General features: G+C 35.0%; 3 protein-coding genes across 3 annotated transcripts; 1 reads left to right on the forward strand and 2 right to left on the reverse strand.

The window, feature by feature from the left end:
• Positions 1-1,938: 1,938 nt before the first annotated feature.
• LOC100265536 (small ribosomal subunit protein mS80 (rPPR6)) lies at positions 1,939-4,214 on the reverse strand. The gene has a single exon (XM_059738400.1). The coding sequence runs from the start codon at positions 4,079-4,081 to the stop codon at positions 2,381-2,383; it is 1,701 nt and encodes a 566-aa protein (XP_059594383.1). The 5' UTR covers positions 4,082-4,214; the 3' UTR covers positions 1,939-2,380.
• An 869-nt stretch (positions 4,215-5,083) lies between these two features.
• On the reverse strand, positions 5,084-19,973 carry LOC100853013 (uncharacterized). Its single transcript, XM_059738401.1, has 14 exons — positions 19,785-19,973; positions 19,491-19,577; positions 19,165-19,299; positions 18,850-19,070; positions 11,540-11,725; positions 11,069-11,161; positions 10,807-10,845; positions 9,473-9,562; positions 9,271-9,373; positions 8,998-9,078; positions 8,068-8,144; positions 7,595-7,675; positions 6,367-6,458; positions 5,084-5,434 (listed from the first exon to the last, which is right to left on the reverse strand). The coding sequence occupies exons 1-14, from the start codon at positions 19,837-19,839 to the stop codon at positions 5,308-5,310; spliced, it is 1,467 nt and encodes a 488-aa protein (XP_059594384.1). The 5' UTR covers positions 19,840-19,973; the 3' UTR covers positions 5,084-5,307.
• Positions 19,974-20,509: 536 nt separating this feature from the next.
• On the forward strand, positions 20,510-21,373 carry LOC100267455 (uncharacterized). Its single transcript, XM_002265034.5, has one exon. The coding sequence runs from the start codon at positions 20,620-20,622 to the stop codon at positions 21,187-21,189; it is 570 nt and encodes a 189-aa protein (XP_002265070.1). The 5' UTR covers positions 20,510-20,619; the 3' UTR covers positions 21,190-21,373.
• The last annotated feature ends 4,937 nt before the right edge of the window (positions 21,374-26,310 follow it).

Below are 26,310 nucleotides of genomic sequence, written 5' to 3' on the forward strand. Positions count from 1 at the left end.
AGTATGTATGGTGATAACTTAACATGGAATACATGAGTTCCCAAGCTGAGAACTCAATACCATGCATTGGACCTAGGCACAATAAGCATGTGTTTTGTCAACAGGGATGCTATTTATTAGTCACAACCTTGTCCAACACAATTACGCAAAACAGAAGGTGGGATAACCCATTCTTCAAGTGAGTCAAAATTTGCACTTGACGTTAATTTCATGACATACTGAAGAGTGCAAATTTGGTAAATTAATATATTTCGCAATAAATTGAGAATAGGAATAAACGATTTTCAGAACTTGCTATTTTTCTGTTCATCCATCAAGGGTTACAAAACGAGATTATAAGTTTTTTATTAAAGGGGCCACAAGTCCCATGGTTTCTTCAAATTTATCCTTTAACCGCTGGATTAGCAAAAGATAAGAGGCTGGAGTTCCTTGTGCATTTTGTCATTCAGAAATTATTGCATGTCACTATTAAAACCATTTGTAAAGAGAGAATAGAGGGTGTTTCCTTTTTTACTTTTTATTTAAAGTAATTTGCTTTCAAATTTTAAGTTGTTTGTTTGTTTATTTTTTCATGATTTATTATAAACTTTTTGTTCAACAGAAAAAAAAAATCATAATACTTCTTTTTTCTTAAATGAAAAAGATAACATGATTTTTTTTACTTTTTAATATTTAATAGAAATAAAATATTACAGAACAAATAATCTAATACTTAACACTATTTAATTTTAAGTTTTATTTAGAATTAAGTAGAAAAAACAAACACCACTTAAGTGTATCATTACATTATTTCCTCCTAAAAAAGAATACATCGAAGAGCTTAGAATAATTTTGGTTTCTATTCTTCATGCACTATGTTAAGAAACTTTTAGGGAATTCCATTTCTAACTTCACCAAATTTATAATATCCATGATACCCCTCAAAAAGTCTCATGCAACTGGAGCTTGTAAGTTGGTATCAATTACAGACTAACTTGACATAATGGGAGCATGCAGTGATGAGGATGAATCTCCAAGATACACATCAAGAAAGAGAATGTGTAGTATTTGTTGGAATTAAATTAGAAGTAGCTAATTAGGATATTAGAGAATTGGAATTAAAATCATAATAAGTTATTACAATCATAGTAAACTTTGAATTTCTTAGAAAAGCCTATAAATAAGATTAATTAACGTAAACCAAAGTAGGAGGCTTTAGAATGATGACAAAATGAGATTTTTAGGAGGCTTTAGTAAGACTCTAAGGTTCTATCCCCTCTTCTCCTTATCTTCTATATTTTTGTTTTATTTTATTTTTCTGTTATACACTTTATCCCTTATTCCTGTCCTTAAACCCTAAAAAATAAAAATTCACCTATTTGATTGTAGATAATCATCTTAGGGTTGCCCTACATCATGTAGTGCATTCCAATTCCAATTCCAATTTTAGAGTATGGGTCTTCCAAAAGCTTAACTAACACATATGACGAGTAACCAATTTTCCTAAAAAGTTTTAGAAAATATACATCATGCTCTGACAACACCCACTGGTGCAGCTGCATACCCACTGTAGGAGGCACAAACTGCATTAATGGAAAACTGATCAGGGGAGGAATTCAATTTAGGACCTTAAAGCTCTAATATCATGTTAAGTAACCAAAGCTATTGGGTTTTGAGGCTACAATGCAGATCATGCTCCAACAATTCCAGAGAAAATATTCAAGTGCAAAATAACCTATGACATATAAAAATAAAAGATATGTGAGAAAAATATTCTTTAACAGCAAGGTATTTGCAAACACTAGAATATCTCTGTTACTTTTGATCGCTTACCACTTTTCAATATGATACCAAAAACCAGTCTTTTCTGCACCCTAGAAAATCCCAAGAATGAGTTGTTCTTTTAAAAGTGAAAAGATACAAGGTTTAAAGCAGTAGGAAATACACGAAAACAAAACAAAACAAAACAAAAGAAGAACATTCTAGAGCATTATAAATCAAAGAATACAACCATATGAGCACATCAAATTCGATGAACTTAAAAATTGTACAATCACAAGCATAACTAATGCCCAGATACTCTTGTTGCCCACAGATTAGGGTTTCAGCATGGCTGTAACCCACCTCAAACTGCATTCTCTCCCGGAGACCACCTCAATCAATATTCAATTTACTGGCTGTTCCCGGGCCACCATATCCAGATAAAAGAGCCAGGAACGGATAACAAAATTGAGCCCTTTTATTTTCATTTTCCTTTCAGTCAATCAGAAAGTTAAGGGAAAGAACATATTCAAAGAATTACAGAAAACACTACCCTTATCTAATGGGAAGAGGAGGAAAAAAACCCTTCAGTGATGAGATTCCATCTCCAAAACTACACCCGCCAAGAACAAAATCTAGCTTATGCCTCAACTCTCAGTTCCTCTGTTGCCCGTCCCTCTTCTTCCAACTCCTTGACTGCTCTTATTAGACCCCTTGTGATCCCATTGAGATGCAATCCATTCTGTTTCATTTCTTCAAGCAACTTCTCTGCAGTTTGCCAATCTAAAGCCTTCAGACAGAGAGATTGAATCAACTTGTTGTATTCATCGGTATTGGGCTGGACACCATGCTCCTTCATTTCACCTAACAACTCCACAGCCTTGTCAAATTGTTCAAGTTTGCAGTACCCGCGAATAAGCGTATGGTAGGTCACAGGACTCAATTTGGAATGGTTCCTTTTGGCTTCTGATAACACTCTACAAGCCTCCTCCATCATGCCACCATGTGCATAACCACTCATAATAACACTGTAAGTGTACACATCTGGTTTCAGCCCCCGAGTCTCCATCAACTTCATCATCTTCATCGCCTCTTCCATCTCTCCAGCCTTGGACAGGCCATTGATGACAAAATTAAAAACTGCATTTCCAGGAGGTGGGCCAGCTTCAATCATCTTCAAAAGTAATCTTTTAGCCCCATCAACATCTTTGCTCCTACACAACCCTCGAATCACAGCTGTGTAGGGCTTGATTGCATATTTGCACTCTTCTCCGGAAAAATCATCCAACATCTCCACTGCCATTGAGATGGTTCCATCCTCTCGACATAGCGAGGCAATCAAGAAGTTAACAGTCGTCTTAGGTGGGTATTTGTTCTTCTCCTTTGCCAACAAGTAAACCAAATATGCATCTTTAACCTTTCTCCCTTTACAGAACCAAGAAATGATGTTCCAAACCTTCTCACTATCCGGCAAGCTACTAGCATTAAGCATCTTCTCACAAACAGACAAAGCCCAATCGAAGATGGAGCGCCTGCACAGTGCTTCTATCGTAAAATAGTAGGAATCAGCATTGGGTTCACACCCATATTCTCCAAACGCATTGAACACCTCAAGCCCAGCCTTCCCTTTACCCAATTTCGCAAATTGGGCTATCAATTCATTCAGAATCCCCACATTCAGCACACCATTCTCCTTCTCACCAATCTCCTTAACCAAATCCCACAATGAATATGTATCCTTCCTCCTAACACTCTGACAAACAGCCCGAACAAGAGCATCTACAGCTCGGGTAGTTACTGAAAACCCCGGATTCTTCCAAGACCATTTGAAAAACCCAATCAAATTGTTGGCAGGAACAAAAGGGGTTTCCAGTACTCTCACCACAAACTCTTCGTTTAGACTCAAGCCCATGGCATTAAAGCTTGATTCCAAAGACCCAACAGCATCTCCACTACTCTGTAGCAGAGACAGAACGCTCTCCAATTTATCCAAATCGACCTCAAAGCCCTCACTCTTATCCAAATCAACCTCAAAACCCTCAATCTGGGTACCATCGTTTTCATCAGAAATAGGTGAAAAGTGCTGGTCCTCCGATTCAGATGGACTACAAATGGCCGATTCAATTGTGGAGTCATCATCGCCATCTATATCAGGGGAAAGATTCGAGAAAAATCTAGGGTTTTGGGAGACAAGGAAAGAGGGTTTAGGGGTTGAGAAATGCTGAAATCTTGAAATGAGGGCCAGTTGAGAGGAAGAGGAACATACCACACTAGGGTTTGGGATTGTTCGGAACTTCTTCGCGGCGTTCTTGAACAGAGAAACTGTTGCTGATCTCCACATCTCTTTGCTTCTTCTCTTTGTGTCTCTTAGGGTTTGGAGAAATCCCACTCTAGGGTTTTGAATAGTTGGTGCCTTTTTCCAGAATCGTTCAGTTTCAGGTCTACGCTTCGCCTGGGCCGGGCCTATCCCCACAAATGTGTTTGGCCCAATATATTATAATTTTAATATTCAATATAACATTTCTTTATAATCACATCCAAATGTCCAATAGTAAAATTCTACTGCCAATGACTCGTTTCCAACGAATCCAACCTTTCATCTCAGCCGTTGATGTTACATCATGGAATAAAAAATATATGAAAAAAAGAGATTTAAGATTTTTTTTAAAAAATCGACTTAAAATTTTGGCTTGAATTTCGTTTGAATATATATATATATATATTATTGCTGTTTTTAATAACAAGAAATAGTAGTAATTTCCACATAAAATATAGAATCTCTTTAAAAAAAAATACATGAATATCATTTTTAGAACTTTTAAAATTTGAATAAGTAAATTTTTTTTAATATCTGAAATTTTTTAAATGATTTCTAAAAATCATTATCCTTTCAAGTAAATTCTTAGAAATAGGAAAAAAAAAAAAAAAAGTATCCAAACAAGAGCTTAATTAGATTAAATTTCAACTAATATGCCATCTTCATTACTTGAAATTTAAAGGATGTGGGTAATATTGTTTGCAAGTAGAATTTTAAGATTCTTATTGGATTCTTTAAACCGATCATAGGTATAGTATAGGAGCAAATTTCATTAAATACAAATGATATTAAAGTAGATTTCCCTACCTTGGTATGGTGATCTGTTTGGCCCCATAAGGGGTGCCGGTTTGTTTAGTACAACAATTTTGTGGGATACAATAAGAACGTTGTGTTAACATAAAAGTGGGGGAGGGGGTGTCTGTGACTCTCTTAAGCCCTTTTAAGCCCAAAACAGACGATATTTACATAATTGGTTCAGATTGTTACAAAAATAAAAGGATGAAGAAGCCACCGGCATGAACTTCGTGATGGGCAAATCAGTTCCAAATATGTTCATAAATTTTTGTTTACAGATGGGCAAAATCTTATTTGTAACAGCATAGTGTAAAATTCAGAATTAAGTTCAAAAGCTTCTTCTTTAGAAGACTATATTCATGGGATGATGCATGATTCTAGAGCATCATAGTCACCTACAATCTCTTCATTTCTAGGGTTTTTACAAACATGTACTCTCAGTTTGATTCTACAAATTAAGACTCATCTTCAAGCTCTGCGCCAAATGCCTCCAGCCGTTCAGCATCTGCGTCCAGATCCCGCACCAAGGCATGGTTGACAGAACCATCATCTTCACTGGCATGTATCTGCCTTCCACCAAACCTGAATTGGAAACAATCAGATTCATTACAATTAAGCAAATGATTAGGATCCTGGTTCAACGAACCAAAAACCATGCTCATGCTCATTAAACAGAAACCCTAAGGAAAAACAGAAGTAAAAAGGAAAAAATATCAACCCATTGCAAGATTTAAGAGAGCCGAAAGGACTTCAATCACCATGACCACAAGAGACCTAACAGCACAGATTCATTACACAACGGGTACCTACCACAAGAACAATATTGAAAAGAAAAGAGGATCTATGCCATGTCCAAAAAAGATTTATGAATGCAGGGAGAGTGGACACGACTCGATTCAGGTTGAAGGTGCCCCAAGGGATCCTTGTAGAGGCAGTGAGAAAGACATAACCAACTTATGTCATCCTCAAGGCTTAATCCAACTGTCAAAGGTTCAACTACTCTAAATAGGGTTGAATGATAAGTTGAGTCAGGTATGTCAAAATGTAGTTTCAGATGAAGCTGATGTACTCTTTATTAAAAAATATTACTGGTATTGTTGGTCACTTGCCAGAATTTGGCTTGTAAATGTTTGCTATGTTCAATGCTACTAAACCCCACTAACAAGGGAGGAAAATCTCCACTAAGTGTTAAAAAGTCACAGTAAAGGTAAAGATTTGGACCCTACCCAATTTGCTAATTCTTGACCATTTGTAGAAACTATGGATATGGGGTCAAAAAGACCATCCAACATAAGCAAATGGCCAACAGTGTTGAATCTTAGTTCATAAAGATGTAAACATATAATACTAGAATCTATATTTTCTCAATCTGGGGACGGGAATAGTTGACGAGTATGTTTGAAGTTCTGTATTGTGGTATGATGCCAACCACCTGTCCAACTTTAGGTTGAACAGTTGTTTGCCCTCATCCTCTTTCAGGAATAAGAGACAAAATTGAGGGTCTAAATGATTACCATCTTCCATTCATCAACTCTATGCACTTCTGCGCATCCCTCCTATCCTTATACTTTACCAAAACTACACCCTGTGGGTGACTCTCACAAACCTGCAAGTAGAACCAAGATAGAACATAAGAAATGAATCCATGAAACATATAACACAAATTGACAGTTCAAATGTAAATCATAACAGTAAATCTCATAAGGGAACTTGATTATGGACCTAAAATAATAGTTCTCAAGAGCATATACAAGAGTCAATTCTAATTGCCTCTATTTTCATTGCATATTGTTGTGCAATTTTGAGGGCAAGGTTCCTACTAATGTCATTCAGATGACTGATGACATCATGCTGAACCAGTGAATTAATAAATAAAAGTGCAAAATTGCAGCTATGAACAGGAGCCAGGGGATCTAAAAGTTTTAACATAATCAATAGTGAAATTCCTGGAATGCAATGTCAGAAATACTGGGACAAGGTGAAATGAAGGCTCAAACTAATGATGGAACGGTGTTTGAATAATATGTAGTGCTTATGAAGGCTTCAATGGCAGCGCAAAAACTGTGTTGCCAACCCATAATGGCGGGAAATGCATTGTTTACTGTTTGACCCATGTACACAACTGGAAAAATGCTGCACTAAGGAAACAGCCTTAGAAGCATCACATGGGAAATAAATGCCACACTCAAATGCAGAAACATAGAGGTTTATTTTCATGCTATGCCATAGCTATTTATTTCTAGGGGATAATATGGATGTCAACATAACCTAACATGAATGCACCAAAAGCCTTGAAATTCAGAAACATAAGGCAAAAGAGCCCACAAAAACACCAATACAGGCATCATATATCACATAAAATCTTCTGATAAAGAAATCACAAGGAACCCAAAATAAAGTACACAACAGAGCTTGACAAGATATTATGCCAACTAATTGGGATTGGCTACTGAATCATTTTTCCCATTTTCTGCTGATAAGGTTCCATCTAAGCACGATGGAAACAAATAGGCAACTTTGTATAAATTTGCAGCCTGTCATAACTTGAGACAGAATACACAAGACAGGTAACCAGGATGTTTTTTTGTCTTAACAAAACATGATGCAGGACTAACCTTCAACATAGTCTAACTTGGAATGTGAGTTTCTCATATGGTTAGCTCATGAATTTCACATTTAAGCAATTGCATTGAACTGAAAATATTCAGAATGCCCAATTGCTCCAGTAGGAGTTTACAATACCTTCACCAAGTCCACTGAGCCAAGTTTTATGCATTCCTCTTGTACATCTCCCTCTAGTTCTGAACGTAAATTTGGATCAGCCTATAAACATGAGAAAAAAAATTCAGGATCCCACAACAATGAGCACAATCCTGAGTCTAACATGAAGTTTACGGTTCTTAGAAGAAATAATTGAAAAACAAAAACAGAATGAAACTTATCTACTTGTTTAGTGTGTTAGTATTTTTAAAAATACAGAAAAAAAATGATTTAAAATATTGGATATAGTCATAGAATCACAGCTGTTAAAGGCAGATTCAATCTGTTACATTCCCAACAATGTAACGAGTTCTTTCTTGATGTTGCTAATTATTTTTACATCATAATCACAATAAGTAACATAAAAACCATTATCAAACCATCAGGAAAAAGAAAATTTAGAATCCACAAGGAACCCTCTCTCTGTCTCTGTCTCTCTGAGATATAAAGATTACCCTCATTTCAGCAGGAGTAAACATATACCGAAGAACAACAGTAGCAGGAATTGACAACTTTGCATCATCATGGCCCCCTAAACCATCAGAAAAGAAGGTAATTTCAGGATTGGATACAATGATGCATAGCAAAAAGGAATAAAATTTTGATATTTGTCATAAATAAAACCTCATATAGAAAAGATACACAGATATCTGGGAACATAATAAGGAAATCATTTTTTATTATCAAAATGGCCAAGGACAGCCATTAATAGCCTCAAGCTCTCTCTCACCTAGAAATTAATGTCCAAAACCATCTTGATCAACTATTTGTTTCAGATATTGGTTTGGTTTTACACTTCCTAGGTTCCATGAAATCACTAGCTCTAAACTTCTATATGCACGTGGAGCACTCAGTATACAAGGACGAATCTTCAAATTAATATTTACCTTTGTCAAAATATTAATCGCCTTGCGATAGAGGTGGTGATCTAAAAAACAGGTCTTAAGAGTAAACAGCAGGCAAGTCACACATGAAAAGAGCTGCTCCCTCTTTAAGAGATGGTCAAGGCCAAAAACAATCTAACCAATTTATTCATGGCCCATGCATTAGTAGTTTTTTACCACCAGGAAAAGTAGAATAAATATGCTTCAGAAACTCAGGGCAAACGTTCAAAAATCTGCTGTTTTTAAAAACTATTGGACTCTGCAGCAGAGGAGATATCATTCTGGCATCTTGTTAAGCAAAACACATTAACTGTTTTGGAAATAGAACACACAAATCAACAGTATTCAAGAAACATTGCAGTTTTTTGTTGAAGAGGTTCAATTATATAACAAAGGGAAAAAATAAGCTAACTAAAATAAATTGTCACATAGTTTAAAGAGATCAATATCCTATATCATAATACCAACTTCAGTATTGAAAGATACAAGTTAGGAACCTACCCCAACCAAGAATCTTGTCTTCAACCCTCTTGAGTTTCTTTTTCTTTCTCTTGTCTATTTGTTTGGCTACAAATTTCTCACCTGTGAAGTGTAACGTAACATCATTAATACAAACATGACAAGCAGGCCTCACCAAAAACTAAAACAATCTAGCATCCAACAGAATAAAGAAAAAAGTTCCACATCCTGATTGGTAATTGAAAACAAAAATCAAATTTATCCCAGATCGAGGACAGAGTGAAATAGGAAGTATTATTGTTCCCGATATGTTACCTTTCTGCTCAAACTTAGCTAGCGTCACTGACATAGGAATCGTGCCCACCGGCCTTAGAGGTGTCCCATCCAAAATTTGGATGGCCAGAGCAACTGATGGTTCCTATGAAATGGAGAAAAACAATAATAATAAATACCAATGGGCAATGATCTGACAAATCCCAACAAGCTACAATCAGCACTTTAACAATAGAAACATTACCTTCAGATATGAAACAAGTGCATCACCCTTTTTTCTCCCTGTGTTCTTGTCAATATACAACTTAACACGAGGTCTTCTTGTTTCAGGGTCCTAAAAGTTCCAATACATGTGTTTGTGAGATGTGACATGTGCATAAACATAAAACTAATAGATTTCAGAATGCATTCTGTAATTCAAAGATACGATGTTCAATCAATTATGCTACAAAACAGAAAGTGCAGTAAAGAGAGCACATCCTCCATTGACATATCTGCTGGTGGAAATGAGCACTACAACCCTGCCCAAGAATGACGTGCAAATGCAAGGACATTTTCTTTTCTATATTCTTTTCACATGTGAAACACCACAAGTTACCCTTCTTAAACTAATGGTAATAATAAACAAAAAAAGAATACACAAAGTAGACCCCATAAATAACCATTTAAAGTTTAGTTTTTAATTCCCCCCCCCCCCCCCCCCCCCCCCCCTCTTTTTTTTTTTGATAGGCAAAGATTTCGGATTTAAATTTTGACTTTTTCCACGGATAACCTTATGTCTCTCTCTCCACAGATAACCTCATGTCTCTCTCAGTATCTCCTCACTCTTCTCATCCAGCTTTCCATAATATTATTGTTAATTAATTTGTGTCTACCATCTAGTATTATCTACGCAAGCATATGTTTGCATGCAGATACCAACTTCTAACCCATGCTATAAGACATAGAAGAAATATATGGAATGACATGGCATGATAACACAATAAAATATTTTTTTAAAAGAAAAATAAAGATGCAGCAATACACATATGCACAGCCATATATTTGTTTTCTATATTGTTTTCCCTGTGAATCCTCTATATTCATTGTAAATTCCACCATCAACACAAGAAATACAATTCTACGATTGTTCACACCTAGTATTGGTTTTTTATTTTTCAATTTTTTTTCTTAGAGGTGTCTGATTTTCAACTACCTAAACTGCAAGCTCCTGGACATTTATTTCAAATTCTCCAATTTGAACTAGATTCAACAATTGCCAGGACACAATGCATTTCAAACTCTCATCTGATGTTGCAGTTCAATAAATAAACAAACACGTACATTACATAACCAAAAAATGTGGACGAAAATTGAAGAATGTGACATAAAAGAGCAAAAAGCAAAATGGACAATATATAAAAATGAATACCATCTTCAATATATGCTTCCATGAATATACTCCAGTAATCGATTACTTAATTTGCCTAAAAGTATGACTTTAGCGTGAGCTCATTATCTTATATCACAAACTTGAATCATGAATCTAATGCCAATAAAATCTTCTTACATGAAAAAACATGAAAATAAAATTCTCACCTCCTTTATTAACCCACACTTAGAAAATACTTCCACAACCTGCAAGGTATTCCTAAATCAGTGTCATCCCACAATCCTAATAATAATATTAATAATATATACATATATATGTGTGTGTGTTCATATGCGGCAGCTTAAGGGACAGCTTCTGAGTTACATGTGAGGAGATAAGCAACACTAGAAACAGTGCTATTATCTTGTGAATGCTAGTCACAGAATAAGAATCATATTCCAGAGATAAAAGCAAAATTGACCGTCTTACCTCGTCAACAGTAACATCATCTGGCAACCCGGTCACATAAACATGTGTATTAACTTTTAAATCGAACCAACTATCAGGAGGTTTGTTAGCTTCCTGTAAATGAGTCAAAGTGAGAAAAATAAAAACATAAATAGCCAAATGGCTAGTTATAATTCCTAAGTATAACTAAAACTTTCAACTTAGACACCCAAATATAACATAACATCCAAAAGGAAAATCTAACTCCATAATACCCTAAAACAAGATTGACAATCTGTAAAAGAGCAGGGATGAAAACAAAACAAGAATCATCTTAGCGGTAAGAGTAACAATAAAAATACTTCAAGTCACCAAAATAATAATAATGATGATAATGATACAGAACAGACTGATACTGTTCAGATAGCTAAATGAAACAAGATGGGGAATCTGTCCACCAATAGGAAAAAGATAAACAGCACAAAGCAAGGCTGGAAAAGGCAAAAGTGAAACCTTCTTCTCTGCTTGCTGTTCTGGCAATTTTCTCTTGGCATCATGTTTTGTTTCTTCAACCACATCAGTGCCATTGACTTCCTTCACAGAGTCTTCTGCAACCTGAATGGTTGGAAAGATTTCCTCTTCTACTGAAAATGTCATCTCTTCTGGCTTATATTCATCACTTCTTGTAGATGGGTTATCCTATTACCAATCAAATCAATCAGGTATTAAGGTGAAACATTTTTTAAAATAATGAAATAAAAAAAGGAAAAAGAAATAGTGCAGAGGAGGCAGTGTCAATATAAAAAAAGAAGGATATAGCAAAACTAAACAAGTCGATGCAAACATAAAACAAATGCTAGGGCTCAACACGTTGAAGAAAGGACAGAGTCTTTTCTCCTGTTTTGTGATAGTGGGGGAAGATGTTAGGAAAAGATGGATGTTTCAGGAAGTTGAACATGAAAAGAGACACTTGAAGCATGTGGAGAGACCAAAGCAAGATCTGGCCAATGGTGAAGTGGACAGATATGGTGATTAGCCAACCTTTTTTGTGAAATTCCTCAATTCAGTTTTGAAACTGGGGAGGTTAATACCCTTCCCAATGAGCATTATTCAGAATTCAGGAGTCCCATCAAGGCAAGTTTTTTGCTTGGGAAGCCAATTGGGGAAAGGTATTGACATTAGATCCACTCCAGAGAAGAGGGTGACCATTGGTTAGTAGATGTTTTCTTCATAAAAATCAAGGGAATCAACTGATCACATTTTCCTTCACAGCGTCAAATCAACAGTTTTACGGCAATTGTTGTTTTCCTTATTTCACATTGTTTAGGTGCTTCCTTCCATGGTTAGAGAAATTCTTTTAAGTTGGCATGACTTCTTTGTAGGAAAGAAAGGGAAGAAAGTATGGAGAAACACTTCTTCGTGCATTTTTTGGACAGTTTGCAAGGAAGGAAATTGAAGGGCGTTCGAAAATGAAGAACAGTTTGACTAAAAGCTAAAATATTCTTTCCTAAGTAACCTTTTAGTATGGTTAGGTTGCACAAAAAGAAGGTTCAAATCCTTTGATTAATTTTGTAGATTGGTCGAGATCATGTTGAGAGACAGATATTTTTCTGTTTCTCTCTTTTGTGGCATTGCCATTTGATGCCCTTTGTACACATCCAATGTAACTTGGTGTACTTTTCATTTTCCCCATATATATAAAGCTTTTATTGCCTATTAAAAGAGAGAGAGAGAGAGAGAGAGAGAGAGGTCCAATTCTAGAAGATGCATTTACCACAGGCTGAATAGTTTAGCCTTGTGAGGTCATCTTGCACAAATGCTTCAAGGTGGATAATTGGTTAATACAAATAATTATCTCATGTAGATGCAACAAACTGATGAGTCCAATGATCATCTTATTTTTCAAGCTGCCATTTGGCAGCAGCAGATTTCTGGAATTCTTTCTTTGGGATTCATTAGTGATGCTGTGACTAGTGATAGAGTTGCTTCCAGTTTAGAGTAGAGCACCAGAAATAGAAGAATCAGGAATATTCCAATACATGTCCAGACTCCAGCGTGCAATCATTTGATGAATTTGAAAGGAAAGAAATGAGACAAGTTTAGAGGAGTTAGTGAAAGGGCATTGACCAAAAAAAGTTACCCATAGGTGTTCTACTCAGTTGGGCCTCTTTTGTAAATTTTTTAGGTTACCCTTAAGTTGTTTTTTTTTTTTTTTTGGATAGATAAAAAAGAACTATATATTAAAAAGAGGCACTCCAAAACAGCATCCTAAAGTGCGCATGAAGTATACAAATGACACCTGAAAGCGCTACCAACAAAGGGGAATAAAAAAAAACAACACCCTCTCAAGTAGAGCCCAACCAATCCACAAAATCAACGGTTGAAGAAGGACTTGAAACTAAATACACCTTAGCCCATGCCTAAAGATTACAAAGGAAAGAAAGTTTAAGCCCTTGGACTCATAGCCCTCATTCTCAAACGCCCTACTGTTTCTTTCCTTCCAAATTGTCCAAAAAAGACATAAGGGAGTTGTTCGCCACACCTTTTTCCTCTTTTTGCCCACAAAAGAAGTGTGACAACTTAAACTGTCTCTCTAACTAAGGAGGGGAGCACCTAGTACACCCCAAATAGAAAAAACAATAAATGTCATAAATCACTTACCTTATCGCAATGCAAGAGGATATGATCAACGGATGCTTCCTCTGAAAAACAAAGGAAGCATCTATAAGCCAATGGCCACCCTCTCCACTAAATATGATCCAAGGTTAAGACCATATCCTATGTAGCCTCCCATGCAAAGAAACCCACCCTTAAAGGCACCCAAGAGTCCCAAATTACTCTCGTAGGAAAAACACCTTGTCTCTCCGTTTCCAAAGCCTTACAGGGAGATTCGACAATAAATTTCCCATCCTTTGACTTTGTCCAGATCACCTGATCATCTACATCCTTATACACCCTCCTCCCTTGCAATCTCTAAAAGAAACGCTTCACAGAAACCACCTCCCAATCATTGAGCCACCTAGAAAAGAGGGCGGCCCATACTCCCCATTTAGCTAAATGGTTCCAAACATCCTCCACCCAAGCCTCCTTAAACAAGGCAATAGCAAATAAGGAGGGAAAAGATGTGCACAATGGTTCGTTACCACGCCACTTATCCTTCCAAAATCTCACCCTCCTCCCATTGCCCATAGAAAAGGCCATACTACCACTCAAAATATCTCAATCTTTTCTAATGACTTTCCACAACCCTACCTTACACCTTTCTCTCACTTCGCAAGAGCGCCACCCTACCTCTTCCTCCCTATACTTACCGCTCATGACTTGCTTTCATAAAGCCCCCCTTTTCTTTGCAAAACGCCAACTCCATTTGCACAGGAGGGCCTAATTGAGCAACAAAAAATTCCTAACCCCCACATTACCCTCTTTTTTTTTTCCTGAGCAAACAATAATCTATCTTACTAAATGAGGTTTCTGCTCAAGGGTCCCTCCTCCTCAAAGAAAATCTCTTTGAATCTATTCTAGTCTTAATTTGACTTTCCTTGGAATACAAAACAAGAACATAAAATAAATAGACATGCTAGAGAGTGTCACGAATTAAGGTAAGCCTACCCCATTTGAAAATGTATTGTCTTTTCCACAATGCTAATCTTTTTTAAAACCTCTTCTCTACACCATCCCAAATTGTCAAAGACTTAAACTGAGCACCCAAGGGAAGGCCCAAGTAAAAAGACAAGAGCTCACCAATCTTGCAACCAAACTCCTAAGCCAGCTCTTCCAAATTTTCCACTCTCCATTAGAATCAACTCACTTTTTTCCAAATTTACCCTCAACCTCGACAAGGCCTCAAACCATATAAGTAACCAACTCAAGTAAGTCAATTGATCTGGAGAAGGCTCACAGAAGACTAAAGTGTCATCAACAAACAACAAACCTCTGCCTCTAACCCACCAACCCAATAAAAAAGCCTCCTACCTTAACCTTCTTCAGCAAACAAATGATAGCCTCCATGACAATCACAAAAAGGTTAGGGGAGAGAAGGTCCCCTTACCTCAAACCCTAAGAGCTTTGGAAGAAACCTGACGGAGTTTTGTTGATAAGAACTGAGAAGCTCACTATAGAAATGCACCACCAGATCCATCTGATCCACTTAGCCCCAAAGCCCATCTTTTCCAACATCATAATGAAGAAGTTTCAATTAACGTGGTCATACGCCTTCTCAATATCAAGCTTACAAAGAAGACCACAAATATTGCCCTTCAGCAACAAATCAATAGCCTCATTAGCAATTAGAGAAGCATCTAGGATTTGTCTTCCCTCCACAAAAGCATTTTGGGAATAGGATACCACCTTTCCTACCACTTTCTTTAGCCTAATGGCTAACAACTTGTATAGCTACCCATCAAGCTTATAAGCAAAATCCTTAAGATCATTAGCTTCCGTTTTTTAGGAATGAACACCAAAAAAGAGGCATTAATTCTCTTAACAAACTTGCCCTGATCGTGAAAGTCCAAGCCCATAACCTCTTCAAAAAATCCAACTGAAATGCCAAAACGCCAAAGAAAAACCATCAGGACCTGGAGCGTTATCCTCACTAAGATTTGAGAGAGCACAAAACACCTCATCCTCAAAGAACGAGGCTTCTAACAACGTTGCATCCTCACCTCCTAATGCCTTAACTGACAACCCATTGTAGTTGGGTCTCCGTTCCCCTGATTCAGACAAAAGAGATTGGAAAGCCTGAACCACCTCATCTTTGATCTCTCTCTACCCTGCTACCCAAGTCCCATTGATTTTAATCCTCACCAAAGGGTTTCTTCTCTTATGAGCAATGGTTATTTTGTGGGAAAAAAAAAAAAAAAAACCCTATTTTTGTCTCCCTCTTTCAACTATAACTCCCTTGACTTTTGCCTCCATGAGAATTCCTCCATCAACACCCACTTCTTGTACTCCTCCTTAGCCTGCTTCCTCACATTTTGCTCCTCCACAAACAAAATCCTAGTCCCTTCTAAGGATTCCCAAAACACCACCTAATTCAAGGTCTGATCCTTTCTAGCGGTAACATCTCCAAACACCTCTCTATTCCAAATCTTCAATTTAGCCTTTAGAGCTTTCAGTTTTTCAAACAAGATGAAACTATAAGACCCACTAAATTGGAATCCCAACCACCAAGATTTTATCAAATCCTTAAAACCATCCTCCTTTAATCACGTATTCCTGAATCTGAACAGGGTAGGGCCTTTGCTCAAACCTCGCGCATCTAACACAATTGGAAAGTGGTCAAAGACAGGTCTGGGCGGAAGACACAGTACTGCCCTACTGAAATAACATTCCCAATCCTCGGAGATTAAAGCTTAAGTTAACTTTGGCTTTCCCTTCCTGTTGCACATATACTTCGCATATACACAGGTTTGTGTATTGGGTACTCCCTAGTGTATTGGGGCCATTTGTATACCCTCCACATATGTGGGTTGTGCCCCCTTTTTGTCAGGAGACTGTCTAATAAAATCCTTTTTTCTGAGAAAGAAAGAGAGAATTTTACTCCAAGAAAGGAAGACAGTCATAGAGAAAGTTCTACTTGAATCTGTATATAGCCACATGCTTAGGAAACCTCATATGCACCTAACAACCCCTATCTACCTTAAAAGGATAATTGATGATTACACTTTCCTAAAAATAAATAAGTTAAAATAAAATGGTGCTGATAGTTTACTGAGGATCCAAAGTCACAGTCTTCTTCCCCTTTCTTACCTTTAGTTACGCTAAAGGAGATCTCAGTTCATTTAATTGTAATAGTTAAAAGTGCGACACCACGACATGCATTCAGAACTTTCTTTCAGCAAACCTTCAAGTTCTGAGGATATAACAAAAGAATAGAAAAACTAGAGGTGGCATAAACAGACGTCCATTCAAACAAATGCATTCTGTATGACAAACCTAATTTAACAAGAAGAAATACATCAAGAAAAAGAAAAGAATGACGATACTGTACCTGAAGTTGAGAAACAAAGATAAAAAAGACAATCATATCATGTATGGCAATTGGTTCTAGTAGGTATAACAAACAAGTGCATCAAATGGATCCCAAGCAAGTTGATAATTTTATTTTTTTTTGATAGGAAACAACAGATGTATATATTGATAGAAAAAAAGTACAATAGAAGGATGAGGAATCCTCCCACCAGAGATGAAACTAAACAACACAAAAAGATAACAAGACACTACACTAAGAAAACTGTGAACAATCTCCCTTGACTAGAACGTCCTGTAGGAACTACACACTGCTAGTCAATCTAGTTGTAACACGTTAAGGGGAATGCCCTTAAAAACCGTGGAACAAAAAACCCAAAGAGAAGCAAGGAAATGAATGGAATCCCAAAGATTCTCTAAATTCTTAGCTTTGTCCTCAAATATCCTGACATTTCTTTCCCACCACACAATCCAAATTAAAGCTATGCACGCATTCTGCTACAAAACCATCCCTCTCTTGGAATTGCCAAAACCTTTATAGTTGATGGACATCATGTCTAAAATGCTTCTCGGAGAAACCCAATTCATCTTGGCTAGCTGAAATAATTTGTGACACAACCCCAATGACACAGAACAATGGATGAAAAGATGATCTGTTGATTCTCCTTCCTTCATGCACAACTTACAAATGTCAGGACTAAGAGCTTTGAGGGGTCTCCTCAATTGTAGCAAGTCATTAGTATTTACCTTCTTGTGTGCCACAAGCCAAACAAAGGCCTTAACTTTGAAAAGGACTTGAGAATTCCATACAAACTTAGTAGGGAAATATGGAGATAAACCGAGCATTTGGGACAAGGCTATAAAGAAAGACTTGACTGTGAACAATCCTAAAGGCGATAAGGACCATGATCTCGCATCTGAAGCCGAAGTGGATATATGCATGCAATCAAGAGATCGCATGAGACGTTCTAGATCTTCTATCTTAGAATCGAAAAGATTATGACAGAAATTAAAGTTCCATGAGAAAGGGCAATCAGAACCGAGAATTGAAGATATAGAAATATTATTATCCGTGACTAATCTAAATAGTCTTGGATATTGGACTTTGAAAATCTGATCCCCCCACCACAAATCTTCCCAAAAGCGAATTCTTTCCCCATCTCCTACAACAAACCGAGTATACTTGGAAAAATCCTGAAAGACTTGTGCAACAGCCTTCCAAAGACAACGATGTGACCATCTGACTAAAGTGTTGGCATCCCAACCATTTGAGTGTGTCCCATAAATACTTTGAATGACTTGATGCCATAGAGTTGTACTCTCCCTAGGAAACCTCCACAGTCACTTCCCTAAAAGAGCACGATTCCTAAAAGGAATCTTCCCAAGCCCCAACCCCCCTTTTACCCTTGGCTTACACATCACATCCCAACTAACAAGATGATCTCTTTTACCTTCCCCAACCCCTGACCAAAGAAAATCCCTTTGCAATCTCTCAATTTTTGCAGCCACTGAAGCGGGAATCTTAAATAGAGAAAGAAAGTAGCTGGGAATGTGGGAAAGCCGGAAAGGCATGAGTGGATAAGAGTTATCCTACCACCGAAAGATAAGTAAGCCTTTTGCCGCCCATCTAATCTCCTAGAGATTCTCTCAATCACTGGATCCCAGAATCCACAATCAATTGGATTCCCTCCCAAAGGAAGACCCAGGTATAGTATATCCCAAGCAAGTTGATATTATGCTCCAAACTTTGGAAAATAGATGCTTCACTAGCTCGAGCTATTATGATGTAACAAAATTTCAAAACTTAGAGAAACACACAAACAATAATAAACTAATGCACAGGTCCAAGAAGTTACCTGAGGAACCCAGGCTCTAAGACCCCGGTCCCACTTGTATGTTGTCCCATCATCATCAGTGAATTCATCCTCACCATCTGGTGGTGTTGAAGGCCTTTCATTATCCTCATCCCCAAAGTCACCACCCACACTTCCAGAAGCAGAGCCATTTTTCAAGGCCTCAGCCTCTCTAACCTCCTTCTGCCATTTCTCGAACTCATCCTCATCATTAATGGGGGGCCCTGCACAAACGATACATTATATTGCCAATAAGACCTTAAAATATTCAATATCCAGATACAGACTATTTACTAATTTATGAGCAAAAATCTTCACCTGCACTGGAACAATCAACTCCTGGTTGAGATATTGCTGTAGTCAACTCGGGAATTGAAGATAATGGCTGCCAATCACTTCTTCCCTCAGACCACAATAAGGAATTTTCAGAGAGGTACCCATTCAAGAAATGCTCTGTCCACGCCAAGTAAATAAATCTAAGTAGACCAATTCATCGTGCAATTTTTCACCAGTATAACTGAAATTCAAGAAACAGAATCCACAAATAGGGGGGGAACCGAAAAACAACACCACTAAATGAATATATCAGTATGCCAATGCCATCAAGAGAATCCTCAATTGTCCACATAAACACATTCACTTACCGCGCAACTCTGAAAACGCATAAGGGCCAAGATTCTGTTGATTTTCACCAAGAATATACCACCCCACTTCATCACAATTATCCACACCTACGTACACAAAATCAAAGCAATCAAACCATCACAACTGATTGCTTTTTTCTTGTAGAATTGTAAAATTAGGGTTTTACATTACTGAGTCCAATGCGTAAATAGCGAACAACATTCAATTAGTACTCTTCAATAATTGATAACAAAGATTAAAAATCTAACTATAAGATATAAAATTGACTGAAAATAGTGATATCGTGGACTCACCGGTGGCCTGCTGTTGGTGCTGGTGATGGGTATCTTCGGAATTTGGAAACGACATCGTTTTGGTGCTACTTCTCCTTCTTCTTCTTCTTTCTACGTTTGTTTAGAGAGTCGGGCTGGTTAGGGTTTTCGCGTAGAAGAAGATAGGTGGGCCTGGTCTTGGGCTCGGGTTTGGGTTTCAAGAAACTCATTCAAATGAACTAACAAATCCCATTGGCCTGGTTGTTAGAGCCCAATGGGCCCACCCAGCCCCGAGAAATTTTGAGCGGGCGCGGGCCGGATTTGGACCATTAAGCCCAATTACACCCATAAGATGTATCGAAGAGGATACTATCAATGTCGTACACTCGTACCTTACAAAGCATAATAATTTTTTATTTTAAAAACCTTCGTTGTCAAAGACTTGATCCACATCATCCAATTCTGACCCCACCTTTTCATTAATGTTAATGCGGACCAATGTGGGCCCTTGGATCCCCACGGATCAAGGGATCCAGATCGACTCAGATGGAAGATCAGATTCATCTCAAACATAAACATACCAATCTTAACCAAATGGGTCATTACTTCCACTAACAAAGAGCCGTTTACAAAAGGCATAAAAACTAGCCGTTACAACAACCCTCCAACGGACATATTTCCATTCAAACTTCAAACTTCAAACATGACCGTTGCTCTCACTCCATCACCAGTCACCAGACTCACCACTATATCTTCTCCACACCCCCTCCTCATCCACCATCTCAACTTCCTCTCTCTATCATCTCCACCACCACAATCCAACACCCACTTACTGGAATCCGCTGCCCGCCACTGAATTTCGCCGGAAACCCTCAAAATGGGTCTCTCCATCCACAACCAGTCAAGCTCAGTTACAGAATCACACTACCACACCCACAAAGTCTTCCTCTTCTGCAACTACATCCTCTTGGGAGCAGCCTCCAGCTGCATTTTCCTAACACTCTCGCTTCGCCTCCTGCCGTCAGTCTGCGGGTTCTTCCTCATCCTACTCCACATCCTCACCATCACCGGGGCGGTCTCAGGCTGCGCGGCGGCCTCTACAGGAACGAGCAGATGGTATGCAGCTCACATGGTGACGACAGTGTTGACAGCCATATTTCAGGGGTCGGTATCAGTGCTGATCTTCACAAGAACTAGTGACTTTCTGGGGGACTTGAAGTCATATGTGAGGGAAGAGGATGGGGCAGTGATACTGAAGCTAGCAGGAGGGCTGTCGATACTGATATTCTGCTTGGAGTGGGTGGTGATGATACTGGCATTTTTCTTGAAGTACTATGCATATGTGGAAGGAGATGGGTGTGGAAGTAGTGGGAGTGCAATGAAGAAAAGTGCAAAGGTGCAGCAAGAGGAGGATTTGAAGGATTGGCCATGGCCTTTCCAGGTCTAGATCTTCCACTGATCAAGTGCCCACAGATCTGAACTGTTTTTGTTCACTGGGATTGTGCTTTGATGCCGGTGTTTTTTTTTTTTTTTTTGGGTTGGATTGATTGATTCAGAGTTCTTGATACCTATTGTAATTGTGGACTGCGACATTTGGTTGTTATTATTAATTAATTTGTTTATTTATTTAATCTTGGGTGTTCTTCATTATATCTTATTTCTAAGTTTTTTCCATCATGTCTATTGGTATTCCTCTTGTTATTGCTACATTCTTTTAGGCTGCATTTGAATTTGAAGATGGGGGGAAGCAGATTTTGAAAATATCCAAAGTTAAAATCATCTGAAAAAAAAAAGGTAAAAGTGTACTTTCTAGTGTACTTTTTTTTTTTTTTTTGGGAACTGTGTTTTAGACCTAGCCCCAAAAAATTAAGATTTGGCTCATTAAATAGTGTAATATAATGACAAATTTTTTGGGCCTTTTAAAACTATTTTGAGTATTTTATCATAATATTGACAAATTTTTTTTTAATAATTATTCTAAAAATTTATTATTTTTAAAAAACTAAATTTTTAAAAAAAATATATTCTAAAAATATATATTTAAAAAAAATAATTTTGACATATTTTTAATTATTTTTTACATACATAATTTTTAAAAAATTTATTATTTTTCAAGATGTTTGATTTTTAAATAATAATAATAATTTATTTTTATTTTTTTGAAAAATGGTGTTTTTTTTTCCAAATCATTAAATTAAATTAAATTAAATTAAATTAATAAAATTTAAATTAATGTTTTTCTACTCTTTTTTTTTTTGGGAGAATTGTGTTTTGGGCCCAGCTGGACCCAAAAATTAATAAAAGATCCTCACAAGTTCCATATTTAAGCCCAACACCTAAAGAAAGTTTACAAATTGAAAATAAGGATATGAAACATTCAATTTTCCGAAAATGCCCTTTATTGTCAAAAAGAAAAAGAAAACAACTAACTTTCCTACTCTCTTTCATTCTTTTTTTCCCTCTCTCTTTCATCATTCACCTTGTCTTTTTCTCTCACATATTAATTGGTAAGACATGTAAATTAATTCTTTTATAGAAAAGTGTTACTATTTTCATCAATTATTTTTCTCCCAAAAACCATGCCTAATAAATTAAATATTGGAAATCAATGGTTGAAAATGATTATTACTATATTTTTAAAGTAAATATTTTTTAAATACCTCATAATTTTTTTTTAAACTTACAAAATATATAATAAATATTTTTTAAACACCTTAAAAAATATTATTATTCTTTTTTATCCAATATATATATATATATAAATATCTTTAAGGTTGTAGACAATTATTTGAATATTTTCTCTATTTTTTGGACAATACATTGATATTATCTTAATATATTATTTTGTAACATGATCATTTTTTAACTAATGGTGATAATTAATTTTTAATTGAATAATGTATTATAACTTAATAATTTGAAAAATATTCAAATGCCCTTTTAAATCTAAAATAGATGTGGACTTGACATGGTTTAAATTATTAAAGCATGATGTCATTAAGTTAAGCAAATGTATCATATTAAGAGATGTGTATGTAAATTATATCATAATTTTCTCTTTTTTTTTATTTTTTTTCCTCGTACATGATATCTTTTATATAAAGTTTTGTAGATGAAAAATAACAAAATCTTTTGTTATGTAAAGAGGCATAACAACACATTAAAATTGAAAAGAGAATATAATGGAACACAAATTAGATGAAAATCACTTTAAATAAGGATATAATAGAAAACATATAAATGTAAGAAAAAACAAGTTTAGATGAAATTTAAAATAAAAAATCAAAGAAAATAAATTAAAAGTAATAATATAAAAATCGTAGAATCTTCAAAACTATAATTACAACAAAAAAAATTATTTTAAATTAACTTGATAATTTAAATTAATGATTTTTTATAAAAAAAATTACAAATGTTACAAAGATAATTTTTTATCCTTTTTAATTCTATTTAAATATGATTTTTTTGATATCTTCTAACATTATGTTTATAAAGGTAAAATAGTAAAAATATATATTTTATTCGGTTTACTTGTAATAAACACTTTAATTTTGGAATACTCTTTTATAGTTAGTGTAACACTCTTATATAATAGTGCAAATTTCATAAATAATTTATGGGTAACAAAGAAAATAAAGAAATGATTCAAAATTAACTAAAATCTTTCACAAATGGTAACCTTGTACACCCTTGTACACTTAGTATATTTCCCTTGTACATTTAGTACATTTCCCTTATACAATTAGTGTAACATCATTGTACAATGGTGCAATATATCCCTCTTAAGTTGTGTGTCCATGTAAGTATATTAATCTTATTTCTAATGGTTTGGCTAACAAAATGGTGGATGAATTAGGATTAATTTTTTTTCCCCAAACATTATTACTAAGAAAAGTATCGAAATTTCCATGTGAAAGTTAAATAAATTGCATGACATAGGTATGCAATCTATGGGTAACAAGGAAAATGAAAAAGTGATTCAAAATCGATTAAATTTTTTTATAGATGGTAGTCTTGTACACCCTTGTACACTTAGTACATTTTCCTTGTACACTTAATACATTTCCCTTGTACAATTAGTGTAATACCATTGTACAATATATCTATCCTAAATAATATGTCCATGTAGGTATGTTAACCATATTTCTAATGGTTTAACTAATAAAATGATGGATGAATTAGAGTTAGTTTTTTTTTTTTTTTCCCAAACATCATTATTGGGGAAAGTATCGGAATTTCCATATGGGAGTTAAATAAAGTGCATGACATGAGTATGCAATTTGTGGGTGACAAGGAAAATAAAGGAGTGGTTTAAAATAGATTGAAATATTTTATAAATGGTAATCTTATACACTGCTTGTACACTTAGTACATTTCCCTTATACAGTTAGTAAATACTCTTATATAGTGACACAAATTTCATATTCCCGTAGTGCATATATGCCTATATTTGTATTAAACATGATTCTAGTAGTTTGATTAAAAAAATGATGAAAAACTTCAATCCAATTTTTTTATGAATATATTACATTTTTGTGAAAAAAAATATACAATTGACCAATTCCTTTATTTAATTGTGAACATATTATATTTTAAAAATAAAAAAGAATAATTAATAAATGAAATTTAATTCTTTTTATTATCTTAGTACTAAACAAGGTCTTCAATTTTCATTTTTAAAAATATTTTTTATTTTTTTAATTAAATGTATTTTCAAAAAGAGACAATATAGAAAATAAAAATAATTTTTAAAAATAAAAAAATAATAAAAACTAGAAAAAATATTTTAAAACCAATCTCAAACATAATCTATATAATTTTTAACTAGTTTTTATTTAAAATGAGTAAACATATCATTTAACCCTTTTGTATGAGAAAAAAATCAATCTCTACTATACTATGTATTGATATAATCCATTTCTATATACGAAAACATTTTAGTTGGATATTTAAAATAAAAACTCTTCATCTATTCTCTTTCTCTCTTTTTCTTTTTTCTCATTTCAATAAATTTTCAATTAATTAAAATCATTAAAAAAATTCCTTAATAAACAAATTTGGAACATTCATATAACTTATTACAAAAGTCTATGTTCAAAAAATTATTATGGAAAGAAAAAGATTAAAAAAAAAAACTTTAAACTTTTTATTTTATAATAATAAAAAAAATAAACTTTAAAATACTTTTTAGTATAAAAGAAAAAAAAATAGTAAATATATTTATTTTAAATAATGTTTTAATCATTAAATTATTTACTTGTAAAATGTAAAAAATAATTTTTATTCATTTAAATTAATATTTTTTCCAAAAGTATGTTCCAAAATAATTTTTGAATCATTAATATAATTTTTATTTATTTATAATTTAAAAATAGAAAATAATGTTGATTTTTCAATTATTTTTAAAGGAGTTTAAAAAATAATAAAAAATAAAAAAATGATTAAATAAATGAGAATTTTATGGATGAGGCATGTAAAGAGTGGTGGTATAAATGTAAAGAGTGGTGGTATAAAGACAAAATGATGGGTGTAAGTAAAAAGGGGTATTTTTGTCTATTCCAACCTTATATCCTTACAATCAATTATAGGTGTTTGGAGGATCTTTTATTAATTTTTGGGCCCAGCTGGGCCCAAAACACAATTCTCCCTTTTTTTTTCATAGTCAATAAAGATCATTTTTGGAAAGATAAAAAATTTGTATCATCCTTCTCAATTTTCACACTTATATAAATCAAAGCTTAATTTTTGGGTCCAATTAGATCCAAAACACAATTGTCCCTATTTTTTAACACTCACTTGAAAATTAATGAGAGGTTGAGAAAGATATTTATGAAAAATAATACTTCTCAAGTTTAAACAGGGAGGAGGGACCATTAGACAAATTTGAAACTGTCATCAGATAATTCTTTTGTTTTGTTTTTATATTTTTTTATTTTTGTATTTAGTAACTTCCGACTCCAACAAAGGCCAAAGCAAAATCATGTCCCATTTAGTCAATATGGGGCATTCAATATTGGGGGCATTCAACAAAAGTTACTTTTAATATGGGGCATTATTCATTTAAAATTAGTTAGGCTGTAAAAAATTAAATAAAATAATAAGAAGTTATTCCATAAATTTAAAAAAAAAAAACATTCATAATTAAAATTTTTCCATAATTACTTTTAAATTCAATTAATTGCTTTTAAACTAAATACAAACTATGGGACAGTGGGGGGGCAATAAAAGCAGTGGGGTTGGAGTCTACTTTCTCAACCAAATATTGGGAGCTCTTCAATGGAGAAAACTCAAATATTGAAGCATATATTATATACCCCACCACAATCCTCATATGGTTGTCTTGATGACAACTACCCATAGTTATAGACATTACATACCCCACCATTTCTTGGGTCTTGGTCAGCTCACAACAACCTTTTCTACACATTCAGTAGCCACTCAAGTTTTGGTAGCCTATTTAATACAGATATTGGGTTGGGTAGCTAGAGGCAAGACCATCATTTTCACAAATCTTCTACAAAAATGACAGGAGTTTTAACTTTTAACCAAATTCAGAAGAGGAGATGAA

This window comes from Vitis vinifera, chromosome 7 (genome assembly GCF_030704535.1).
Source record: "Vitis vinifera cultivar Pinot Noir 40024 chromosome 7, ASM3070453v1".
Taxonomy (NCBI): domain Eukaryota; kingdom Viridiplantae; phylum Streptophyta; class Magnoliopsida; order Vitales; family Vitaceae; genus Vitis; species Vitis vinifera.

Coding starts and splice junctions, on each gene's coding strand:
- LOC100265536 (XM_059738400.1), bottom strand. CDS start 4,081: ATGTGGAGATCAGCAACAGTTTCTCTGTTCAAGAACGCCGCGAAGAAG.
- LOC100853013 (XM_059738401.1), bottom strand. CDS start 19,839: ATGTCGTTTCCAAATTCCGAAGATACCCATCACCAGCACCAACAGCAG. Junction 19,578..19,784: donor GCACCAACAGCAGGCCACCG/GTGAGTCCACGA, acceptor TTGTGTACGTAG/GTGTGGATAATTGTGATGAA. Junction 9,374..9,472: donor CACTTGTTTCATATCTGAAG/GTAATGTTTCTA, acceptor TCCATTTCATAG/GAACCATCAGTTGCTCTGGC.
- LOC100267455 (XM_002265034.5), top strand. CDS start 20,620: ATGGGTCTCTCCATCCACAACCAGTCAAGCTCAGTTACAGAATCACAC.